At 47.8% G+C, this 11,761-nt stretch overlaps 1 protein-coding gene across 1 annotated transcript in view; it reads left to right on the forward strand.

Annotated features, from left to right (window-relative positions):
• The window catches only part of INTS9 (integrator complex subunit 9), a 68,745-nt gene extending 57,249 nt beyond the window's left edge, over nucleotides 1-11,496 (forward strand). The window contains exons 14-17 of the mRNA XM_081001000.1: nucleotides 523-690; nucleotides 7,057-7,155; nucleotides 8,088-8,225; nucleotides 10,604-11,496. Of these exons, the coding sequence (XP_080857126.1) occupies nucleotides 523-690; nucleotides 7,057-7,155; nucleotides 8,088-8,225; nucleotides 10,604-10,780 (582 nt within the window). The 3' untranslated portion in view covers nucleotides 10,781-11,496. The remainder of the gene's footprint in view (nucleotides 1-522; nucleotides 691-7,056; nucleotides 7,156-8,087; nucleotides 8,226-10,603) is intronic.
• The last annotated feature ends 265 nt before the right edge of the window (nucleotides 11,497-11,761 follow it).

Genomic DNA, 11,761 nt, shown 5'->3' on the forward strand with positions numbered 1-11,761 from the left:
GAGGAAAGCAATCCCTGCAAAGGCTTAGGATGGAAGCTGCGCCCTGCAGGAATGGGGGAAATTTATAACTTACCTTAAAGACCATTGTGAACAGTTTAAATTGTCACTAGGATTGGAATATCACTTGTCGTTTAAGAGTGAATTCTGGACACAACGGAGATCTAAAAGATTTGGATTGTTCTAAAAGATGCAGGAGGAAATGATGAATGATAGGACCCACAAAGGAGAGGATGGAAGTCCAGGAGATTCCTTGGAATCTTGTTTTTATGATCTATGTTCAATATATGATTGCAGAATTTCAATTTGAAAAACCAAATAAATAAATTTATTTATTTTTTTAAAGAAGAAAGAGATTCTTGCTTTGGTACATGTAAACTGCCTTGTGATCTTTGGATGAAGGGCAACGTATAAAATAAATGTAATAAATTCTAACAAGGCATCTACCGCAGGGGCTTACGGATCAGGGCATGGATGTGTGTCTGTCCCTTGACTCCTTATTTTCCTCCCGTCTCCCCCCGGCAGCCTCTCCACGTTGTTTGTCCGGAGCAGTACACCCAGCCCCCTCCCACCCAGGCCCACCGCACGGATCTGATGGTCGACTGTCTGCCCCCACCCATGTCCTACCGCAGAGCTGAGGTGCTGACCCTCCCGTTCAAACGGCGCTACGAGAAGATTGAAATCACGCCAGAGGTGAGTGAGTGAAGGCGAACCAAGGTATGGGGTGGAGGTGTGTTGGGGGGGTGAGAACTATCGGGAACTGGAATGAAGAGGAAGGGGAATGGTGGAGATCGCCTCCCCCTTCTTCTGTAGCTGACAGGGAAGCGGGAGGCTGTGTAGAATTACAGCTGAACTATGAAGGAGATAGGGACGCGGGTGGCGCTGTGGGTTAAACCACAGAGCCTAGGGCTTGCCGATCAGAAATTCAGCGGTTTGAATCCCTGCGACGGGGTGAGCTCCCGTTGCTCGGTCCCAGCTCCTGCCCACCTAGCAGTTCGAAAGCATGAAGTGCAAGTAGATAAATAAGTACCACTCTGGCGGGAAGGCAAACGGTGTTTCCGTGCGCTGCTCTGGTTCGCCAGAAGTGGCTTAGTCATGCTGGCCACATGACCCGGAAGCTGTACGCTGGCTCCCTCGGCCAAAAAAGCGAGATGAGTGCCGCAACCCCAGAGTCGTCCACGACTGGACCTAATGGTCAGGGGTCCCTTTACCTTTATGAAGGAGAGAACAAGTCAGATACAGGCGAGCAGCCAGGTTACGAGGTGTTAGGAGAAGCCGGGGCGGTGGGGGACAGAGCAGCCAGCAGACACTGTCAGGAGCTCGTCCTACACTCGAGTAGGACCCTGGCAGAGAGACATGCCTAACTGGCATGTTCTCTCCCTCCTGGTTGATGGTTCAGGAACTTCAAAAGCTTTCTTCAGCCCGGACATCACAGCGACCGATGCCAACAGACATCGGCACACTTAGGGATCCACAGAGTGTTCACAGTTTGCGTAACAGACCTCAGCAACTCAGCATTTTGGCTAATCTACTTTATTTACATATAAACAGACACGGAGCACTGCAACATGGCTCCCTCTCTCTCTAGCATCAGGCAGCAAAGAGAGAGAACAAAGGACAATAGTCCCACTTCACGGAACACAGGAACACAAACATCCTGTCTCTGTCACTTCCCACTCTGTGGAGTCAAAACATACACCGTCATGTGATAGACAACAATCCCATGACTGCAACCAGGGAGCAGGAATTCTAACAGACACTTCATTAGACAGCATCAGATCAGGGATGTCCAACAGGTTGATCGTGATCTACCAGTCAATCTTGGGGTGTCCCTTGATTGATTGTCCCCCAAAAGACAAAAATTGAAAAGCTCAACCACTTTGGGTCTTCCTCCCCAGAAAAGCTCAACAACTTTGGTTAATTCAATGGGTAGATCACTGCCAGTTTTTTTATAGTGGATTGCAGTCTCTCTGGAGTTGGATGTGTCTGGCATAGATGATCCGCTGTCCCATAGAACACGACGTTCATTAAGGTTGCAGGAGCAACAGACGCAGAGGCATTTGACCACAGGGGGCCTCCGTAGGTTCAGATTCTGTTGGGAGAGAGGGAAGGGCGAGGAGCCAGAGTGAACAACATCCCTGACCGTGAGGACTTTGCCTCTGACCGTGAGGACTGAATTAATCATAAGTAAGGCACAGGTGGCGCTGTGGGTTAAACCACAGAGCCTAGGACTTGCCGATCAGAAGGTCGGCGGTTCGAATCCCTGCGGCGGGGTGAGCTCCCGTTGCTCGGTCCCTGCTCCTGCCAATCTAGCAGTTTGAAAGCACGTCAAAGTGCAAGTAGATAAGTAGGTACCGCTCTGGCGGAAAGGTAAACGGCGTTTCCGTGCGTTCTTCTGGGATTTCTGGCAGGATTCGATCCCAGCCCCGAACTTGGGCCCTTCTGAACACAGAGCAGATGTTCTCGCCCTGAGCCACGGCTCCTCCTCAAACCTTTGGAAACCAGGGTCTTCACACCGACACAGGATTTCAGGCAGGACATTCCCAGACCTACCTGGACATGCCAAGGATTGGGACCGCCTGCTTTAGTTGCAATTCCTACAAGGACACAGGTTGGACTATCAATGACCCCTGGTGGCTCCTTCGAGCCATATGATTCTGTGCCCACTCGCTGGATCATCACCTAGTCGTGGAGAATGGGCCTGCACGTTCCTATGACCCTTGTGAGTGAAGAAGAAGCAAAGATCACCAGTGTTGAAGCAATGATTCTTCAACATCAACTTTGTTGGACTCGTCATGTGGTTTGTATGCCTGATTATCGTCTTCCAAAGCAACTACTCTATTCCGAATTTTAAAAGGGAAAGTGTAATCCTGGTGATCAACAAAAGAGGATCAAAGACTCTCTCAAGGCAAATCTAACAAAATGTAGTATAAACACTGACAACTGGGAAACACTGGCCTGCGAGCGCTCCAGTTGGAGAACAGCCTTTACCAAAGGTGTCATGGTCTTTGAAGACACTCGAACTCAGGACAAAAGGGAGAAACTTGCTAAGAGGAAGGCATGCTTGGCAAATCCACACCATAATCAACTCCCACCCAGAAACCAATGTCACCGCTGTGGAAGGACGTGTGGGTCCAGAATTGGCCTCCACAGTCAATTACGGACTCATTGTTAAAACCATGTTTTAACTCGGCTACGAGCGATCACCAAAGAATATGTTGATTCTGTGATTTAAGCATCTCACGGCTTGCAAGACAGCAGGTTCATCCCCACCCGGGTCCAAACCCCAATTGCTGCTTTTAGCTGAGCCCTCTGTATGCATTTCTGGCAGCCGAGGCTAGTTTTGGTCCCAATCCAGGCAGCTTCATGTGACTTGCGTTCAAGGTGCTTGGAGGAGTCAGCTGACACATAGTATGCACTAGCCTAAAGAGGGAGCCACTTCTCTGTTTTGCCTGGCCACTGCACAGCCCACAAAAAATACATAGAATCGTGGTTGGAAGGGGCTCCTAGTTCACCCCCCCCCCAGAAACGCAGGAATCGGAGCTCAAGTATCCCTGACAGATGGACACCGAATGTCTGCTTTAAAAGCCCAGCACTTTGTTCCAACACTGAACACCTCTTATCGCCAGAAAGTTCCTCCTTAGGTTTAGTCAGAATCTCCTTTCTTGCAACTTGGTTTGGGTCTTCCCCTCCAGAGTAGCAGAAAAGAAGCTTGCTCTCTCTTCCTTGTGACAGCTCTTCAGATTCTGGTTCTCAAACGCCTTGGTACTCAAACAGCTTGGAACCCAAACACTGCAAACCCGGAAGTAAGTGTTCCGGTTTGCGAACTTTTCTCGCAAGCTAAACGTGCTCCATTTTGAGTGTTACGCTTCCAATTTGAGTGCCACACTTCTGTTTTGAGTATTACGCTGAGGTCTGTCTGTTTTTGCTATTTATTTTGCGTTTTTGTTTTTGAGACTGTGTGGAACCCAGTTCAGCTACTGATTGATGGTTGTGTGACTGCAGTACATTGCTTATTGCATTCATTTTATGGATCAGTGGTCTCGTTAGATAGTAAAATTCATGTTAAATTGCTGTTTTAGGGGTTCTTTTAAAAGTTTGGAGCGGATTAATCAATTTTGCATTATTTTGTATGGGAAAGCGCACCTTGGTTTTGGAACGCTTTGATTTTGGAACGGACTTCCGGAACAGATTAAGTTTGAGAACCAAGGTACCACTATATTGGAATGATTTACAGGCTAGCCTTGCGTGATCTCAGAAGAATCTGATGGAATCCAGTTCAGCCTCTGATCTAAAGCACTGCCTTCTTCCTTGCAAACTAACTTTGCACCACTTTAGAAAGAGCCCACAAGCTGAAACTGCCCCCCCTTTATTGCAGCTCAAAGGGGTGTCATTTAGCACAGGGTGTAAAAACGCAACGCAGAGCCCTGTGTGCAATTAACTAGCTTCCCTAACGAACGCAGGGCTTGCCCCCACTGCTGCATCTCCCCATCCAATTTAGAAGGGAGCGCCGATATGCTCATTTGCATTTAAAGAGCCCATTTGCCTGAATTGGAACTCTGAGTCCAGGAGCGTGTTTCTAATTGGGAAAATAATTGCCCCCCTTGCAGCAGACTCTCCATGTACTTAGCTGTTCTCGAAATGTGCTTATTTCTCTGGTCCCGTTAAGCCAAGAAGTCATACAATGAGGTGGCGGTTCTTATCGGTGGTGGTGGGGGTTGCATTGAACAGTAAAAGTCAGCCCCGTCAGAGGGAGCCCATTGGGCTTATGAATGGGCACTACCTAGGGGTGGGCTGTACCCCCTGTGTTTACATTCCCAGTGGGAAGATTTTGGTTTGCTTGAGAAATTCTTGACGCCCATGGAAAAATACCTATTTGCCCCAGTTTTGTATTTCTTTGACCGAATCAAAAAGTTGCTCGAGCAGATCCATTTCCACCAGGAAAATACACTACAAAACTTCTCTCGAAACCCCTGCTGTTAATGCCTTAAACATTAGAGAGAACTTTCTGACAGTCGTCTTCTTCTTTGGCAATCCCTCGTAGCCAAGTAAGATGGTATTCCATGAACATGCTCTTAACTGTGATGGTGGAGGCCAATTCTGGATCCACACGTCCTTCCACAGTGGGGACTTAGGTTTCCAAGTGGGAGTAAGCTCCTATTGCTCTGTCCCAACTCCTGCCTACCTAGCAGTTCGAAAGCACGCTAGTGCAAGTAGATAAATAGGTACCACTGCGGCGGGAAATTAAACGGCGTTTCCATGCGCTCTGGTTTCCGTCACAGTGTTCTGTTGCGCCAGAAGTGGATCAGTCCTGCTGGCCACATGACCCAGAAAGCTGTCTGCGGACAAACGCCGGCTCCCTCGGCCTGAAAGCGAGATGAGCGCCACAACCCCATAGTCGCCTTTGACTGGACTTTACCATCCAGGGGCCCTTTACCTTTACCTACGTGATCACAGTGAGGGTTTGCCAAGTGTGCCTTCCTCTTAGCACATTTCTTCCTTTTGTCCTGAGTTTGAGCGTCTTCAAAGTCCATGACACCTTTGGTAAAGGCTGTTCTCCAACTGGAGCGCTCGTAGGCCAGTGTTTCCCAATTGTCGGTGTTTATACTACTTTTTTAAAGATTTGCCTTCAGAGTCTTTAAACTTCTTTTGTTGACCACCAGCATTACGCTTCCCATTTTGTGATTCCTGACTTGCAGGGGGTCAGACTGGATTGCCCCCTGGGGTCCCTCCCAGCCTTACGGTTCTATGATTCCATGAGTCAGACCAATTTTCCGCCCAGCTCAGTGGTTCCCAAGCCCGCTCAGTGACTCAAGCCGTTCAGATGTGGGTCGCGATACTCTCCCTGCCCATCCTTCAGTGCCAGACAAGCCGCCCGCCGCCATCATCCCCCTTGCCTGGCAAGCGCCTCTGCCCTTTCCGCTGTGTCCTTGGGAAATTAACTTCTACGGGTTTATGAAAGCCGCTCATCTAGGCAAAGGCACCTCCCTGCTTTATTCCTTAAACGTTTTCAAGCGCCCCTCGAGACTCATTACAGTCCCTGTAGCAGCAAAATGGCTTTAATGATGTCTGTGATGAAAGGCTTTTTAATAAAAAATTTAAAAGCCTCCGCTTGGCACACCCCGCCCCCGAAAAGGAAAGGAGGGGGGAGGACAGATCACGCTTGCCCATCTACCGCAGGCCGGATCCTCTGCTGTTCCCGCGTTCCTTCCAGGCCACAGAATACAGAGGTTCCAGTTTGCCTTCGCTGGACCTCTCTCTCCTTCTTCCTCTTAATGGCAGACCCCAACACAGCGCTGCTCGGAAACATACTGGAAACCCAACATAGAATAATTAGCAACTCATCAGTGAAACAACTGCAATCCATAAGACTCCTTTAACAAAGCGACAGCTGAGAAATAGGCCGAGCGTCACAATTAAAGGAAAAGTCTTTTTTTAAAATTGCTTTATTGATTGTAAAAAAAGAGAAAAAAGTCAAGGGGAAAAAATCAAAGGATAATACAAATTACAAAAAAGTTAATTTCTTACAACACAAGTTCTACTCTGACTTCCAGTCACCCCATCAAGGGTCTTTTGAGTAGCGCACTTTTCATTGTCACTCCATACTTCTCCCAAATTTATATTTTAATAAGGTTTTCTACGTTCATACAGGGGTCAGTCTAAGCCTGCCAGAGAATTCACATTTTTACAATGCCCTTTAAGATACTTTCTGTAAACGTCCCACTCTCTAAAAAATGTTTCTTCTGTATTATCTCTTAATTTTTCCCGTCATCCTTGCTCATTCTGTGTATTCTAATATATGACCTCAGGGTGCAGGGAAAGAAAGAAAGAAAGAAAGAAAGAAAGAAAGAAAGAAAGAAAGAAAGAAAGAAAGAGGTGGCAGTTGTGCAAATAATCCCTTTTCGGAGGCTTCCAGGGTCCCTGCATGCTTTAAAAGTTGCATTCTGTGGGAGGAGTGTTGTGCATCCTACTGGCTTTCAGGAAAATCAAATTGCCTGATTGCACTTGAAGTGGCTAAATGTGTGTGTGTATAAAGTGGCACCAACTTTCTTTCTCCAGCTTGCAGATTCGCTGGTACCCACCGAGATGAAGCCGGGGATCTCCTTGGCGACCGTTACAGCTGTTTTGCACACAAAAGACAACAAACATGTGCTTCAGGTAGGGTTTGAATACTGGGGTGCTGGCAGGGGAAGGGTTTCGGTGAAAGCTGCTCCCTGTGACTCTGATCCCTGGGGTTTCCCAGTTAATTAACCAGCAGTTGTGCTCACCAAATCCCAGCAAAACCCCTGGGACAAAACGTTTCTCTTTTGTGTGTGTGCTGGGGTTCGCAAGAGAAGCTGAACCCCTTAATCAAAATCAATTCCGTTTTGGAACAAACAGCAGGCTGTCGAGAAGGATCCTGGGGCTCAAACCTATTAATTTTTATTGCTGTTTATTTGACTTGTGTTTCTGTGCACGCACACACATGGTAAACAGCTCAGAACTAAGGTAAGCTGAAAGTACCCCTCACCCCCTAAAATATCTCCACAATTTAGAATTTATTATTTATACCCCGCCCATCTGGCCAGGTTTCCCCAGCCACTCTGGGCAGCTTCCAACAGAGTATTAAAATACAGTGGTCTCTTAAACATTAAAAGCTTCCCTAAACAGGGCTGCCTTCAGATGTCTTCTAAAAGTCTGGTAGTTGTTTATCTCTTTGACATCTGGTGGGAGGGCGTTCCACAGGGCGGGCGCCACCACCGAGAAGGCCCTCTGTCTGGTTCCCTGTAACTTGGCTTCTCGCAGGGAGGGAACCGCCAGAAGGCCCTCAGCGCTGGACCTCAGTGTCCAGGCAGAACGATGGGGGTGGAAACGCTCCTTCAGGGATACTGGACCGAGGCTGTTTAGGGCACAATTAAAGCAACAGCTAATTAATGCATAATTAAATGCACAATTAAAGCGACAACATGGTTTTAAAGTGGGAGAAGGCAATCCTTTTTTATGCATCAGACTTCTCCAACCTGGTGCTCTCCATGTGCTTCAACCATCTCTGAACAGTTTGCAGAAATAAAAACATAAAACCGAACATCCGTCTCCTTTTGCATCGACAGCTCCCCCCCAAGCCTCCTCAGCCTCAAGGGGGCAAGAAGAGGAAGCGGGTGGCAGACGAAGTTCCGGAGCTGAAACCCGTCAAGCCTTTGCTGAGCGGCTCCATCCCCATGGACCAGCTGGTTCAGACCCTGGAGAAGGTAAGCAGCAGCTGCCTTCATGGCCAGAGGACCGGGGAGGCGGTTGGCATCCATCTGCCTCGAGAGACAAGAGAGTGTGCCTCCAGGGGTGAGAGACAATGGAGTGCGCTTCCAGGGGTGAGAGACAATGGAGTGCACCTCCAGGGGTGAGAGACAATGGAGTGCACCTCCGGGGGTGAGAGACAATGGAGTGTGCCTCTGGGGGTGAGAGACAATGGAGTGCGCCTCCGGGGGTGAGAAACAATGGAGTGCGCCTCCGGGAGTGAAGTCAAACCACTGTGCCAGCTGCACCGAAGGGACCTCCCTGGGGTGCCAGCCTGGTGGGCAGTGTGTCTGGAGGTCCTGGGCTGCTCGGACAACAAGACCCCCCTCTCGGCCTCACTGATGTGGGCCAGAGGAAAGCATGTTTGACACCAGCTTGGTGGCAAGAGTTGCAGGAAGGAGGCATACAAGGCTAAAAGCAGGGGGATAGTTTCCATCAGGAGGAGCATAGGAAGAGGACAATGTCCTTCAGTTTGTTAAGATAAAACGTATTGGGGAAAGAAACTTGTTGTTGTTTAGTCATTTAGTCGTGTCCGACTCTTTGTGACCCCCTGGACCAGAGCACACCAGGCACTCCTGTCTTCCACTGCCTCCCGCAGTTTGGTCAAACTTTGTAGCTTCGAGAACACTGTCCCACCATCTCGTCCTCTGTCGTCCCCTTCTCCTTGTGCCCTCCATCTTTCCCAGCACCAGAGTCTTTTCCAGGGTTTTCTCTTCTCATGAGGTGGCCAAAGTACTGGAGTCTCAGCTTCAGGATCTGTCCTTCCAGTGAGCACTCAGGGCTAATTTCCTTCAGAATGGATAGGTTTGATCTTCTTGCAGTCCATGGGACTCTCAAGAGTCTCCTCCAGCACCAGAATTCAAAAGCATCCATTCTTCGGCGATCAGCCTTCTTTATGGTCCAGCTCTCACTTCCATACATCACTACCGGGAAAACCATGGCTTTAACTATACGGACCTTTGTCGGCAAGGTGATGTCTCTGCTTTTTAAGATGCTGTCTAGGTTTGTCATTGCTTTTCTCCCAAGAAGCAGGCATCTTTTAATTTCGTGACTGCTGTCACCATCTTCAGTGATCATGGAGCCCAAGAAAGTAAAATCTCTCACTGCCTCCCTTTCTTCCCCTTCTATTTGCCAGGAGGTGATGGGACCAGTGGCGCATCGTTTTTTTGATGTTGAGCTTCAGACCATATTTTGCGCTCTCCTCTTTCACCCTCATTAAAAGGTTCTTTAATTCCTCCTCACTTTCTGCCATCAAGGTTGTGTCATCTGCATATCTGAGGTTGTTGGTATTTCTTCCGGCAATCTTAATTCCTGGCTTATAGCAAAAAGAAACTACTTTTGCCATTTTTATGGACGTTTAGTCTTCTTTTTTTTAGGCTTGGTGATATTATCTTGTGTTGATTGCAGCAGTCATTGTATCACCACCCTGTTCATTGTTTTATTTTTTTATTTTTTTATTTTTTTTGGTGTTATATATTTAAATATTTTATTAAGGATTTTCTTGTTTTACAGAAGTGTAGTGCCTCGTATTTTTTTTTTTCCCATGTAACATTTTTACAAATCCGTTTCATTTGTTGAGGCATTAGGGGGAGAAGAAAAAGAAAAAAAAAGAAAAAAGAAAAGGGGGGGTGGAGAGAGGGAAGATGGATGGGGGTGGGGTTGGGTGGCGGTGTTTCTATTATGTTTAATGTATGTAGAGTTTGGTGTCAGCGTTGCTTGTGTTGTTCACTTGTGTTCCTTTGGTGGTGAGAGAGGAGAGAGGTTTGGGTTGGCCTAGGGTGTGATTGTTTGCTTGTGATTGGCTGTGGTGATCTTTGTTTTCGTGTGTGAGTGAGGTGGGTGGGTGTTTTGGATCAGGTTAGCCATATTGATTTGTATGCTGTTGGTGGATTATTGTCATTGTCCTGTTGGGCTGTGTATGTGATAAATGGGAGCCATACCGGGGTGAAGGCGTCTTCTTCTGTTTGTCCCCGTGTCAGTTTCAGTTTATTAGTTAATTTTTCTAGTAGGGCTGTTTCCCATACTATTTGGTACCATTGGTCCATGCTTACTCCTGACAGGTCTCTCCAGTGTCTGGTTATGGTGTTTCTGGCTGCTGAGAGCAGGTGGGTTATGAGTTCTTTGTGGTGTACTGTTCATTGTTTTATAAATATAATTCAGGCAAGGGGCGGCCGACCCCTGTACACCTTTGTTCATGCCGAGTCATAGAACCGGAGAGTTGGACAGGGACCCAAAGGGACCCAACTCCCTGGAATGCAAATCCTCCCATTTGCCACACTGCCTCTGGTTTGCCAGCTGAACATCTCCCCCTTCCCTTTTCCCTGTCCCTCTGCAGCACGGCTTCAGCGACGTGAAGGTGGAGGACACCCCGAAAGGCCACATCGTGCTCTTCCAGGACGTGGAGACCCTCATCCGCATCGAGGAGGACTCCACGCACATCATGTGCGAAAGCGACGAGGCGCTCCGGGTGAAACTGCAGGACCTGGTCCTCAAATTCCTGCAGAAGTTCTGAGGCCTCGGCCTGCCTCAGAGTCCGGCCGGCCGTCCCCCCACAGCAGGGTCAGAAAAAGGAAGCGGCTGCTGACCCAAGGGGAGAGCAGAGAGGCTCATTTTACAGTGGCAACAAATTGCACAGTTCTCCAGAGTGTGGTTGCCGGGGCTGCCGTGCCATTTTAAAAACCAGGAATAATTAAACAGGCACAATTTTTCCACTATCGTGACACAACGATGGAGGCAGCTGTCCCATATACCCCCACCCCAAATGCCAACATCACTGGGGCATTTTGTAGAATTCCAGCAGGCTGCATGGTCCCCGGTAGAAGTCGAGGCAGGGGAGGAGACACAACGTTTTGTAAACAAACAAACAAACAAACAAACAAACAGATAGTGCTCATGAATTGCGTTTCCTGTTCCATTCTCTGGAATGTTTAACATAACTCTTTTGGACTACACCTCCCATCAGCCCCAGCCAGCATGGGGGAGTTGTTTACCAAAATACCTAGCAGGTACCAGCTTGGCAAAAGTTGAATTAAAGCATTTTCTCTCCCCATACCACCCCCCTATTTTGGAAGGGAGCAGCCCCTATTATTTCTAAATGAAGTATTTTGCTTTAAGATTGTTTGTGACGTTGCGTTTTCACCACCTGTCAGTTCTCCTTTGTGTTGTAATACTGATTGTTTACTCAAAGCAATGCTTTTTTTTCTAAAATAAAACCAAGAGACCCGGTCATAGTTTATCCCTTTTTTATTAAAAGAGACCACCACCTTATTGTTGTGGGCTTCCAAGACTGCATTGGGCATCAATAAAGGCTTTTCTTAAGGAGTGTGGTCAGATAACCAGCTCTCTGGTGTTTTGAATTAGCGTATTTTTCGCTCCATAAGATGCACCTGACCATAAGATGCACCTAGTTTTTAGAGGAGGAAAACAAGAAAAAAAAATTCTGAAAGAAACAGTGGGTGTATGATTTTTGTGGTTCATGCTGTGGCCACAGACA

Source organism: Podarcis pityusensis (genome assembly GCF_964106645.2).
Source record: "Podarcis pityusensis genome assembly, chromosome: 3".
NCBI lineage: Eukaryota > Metazoa > Chordata > Lepidosauria > Squamata > Lacertidae > Podarcis > Podarcis pityusensis.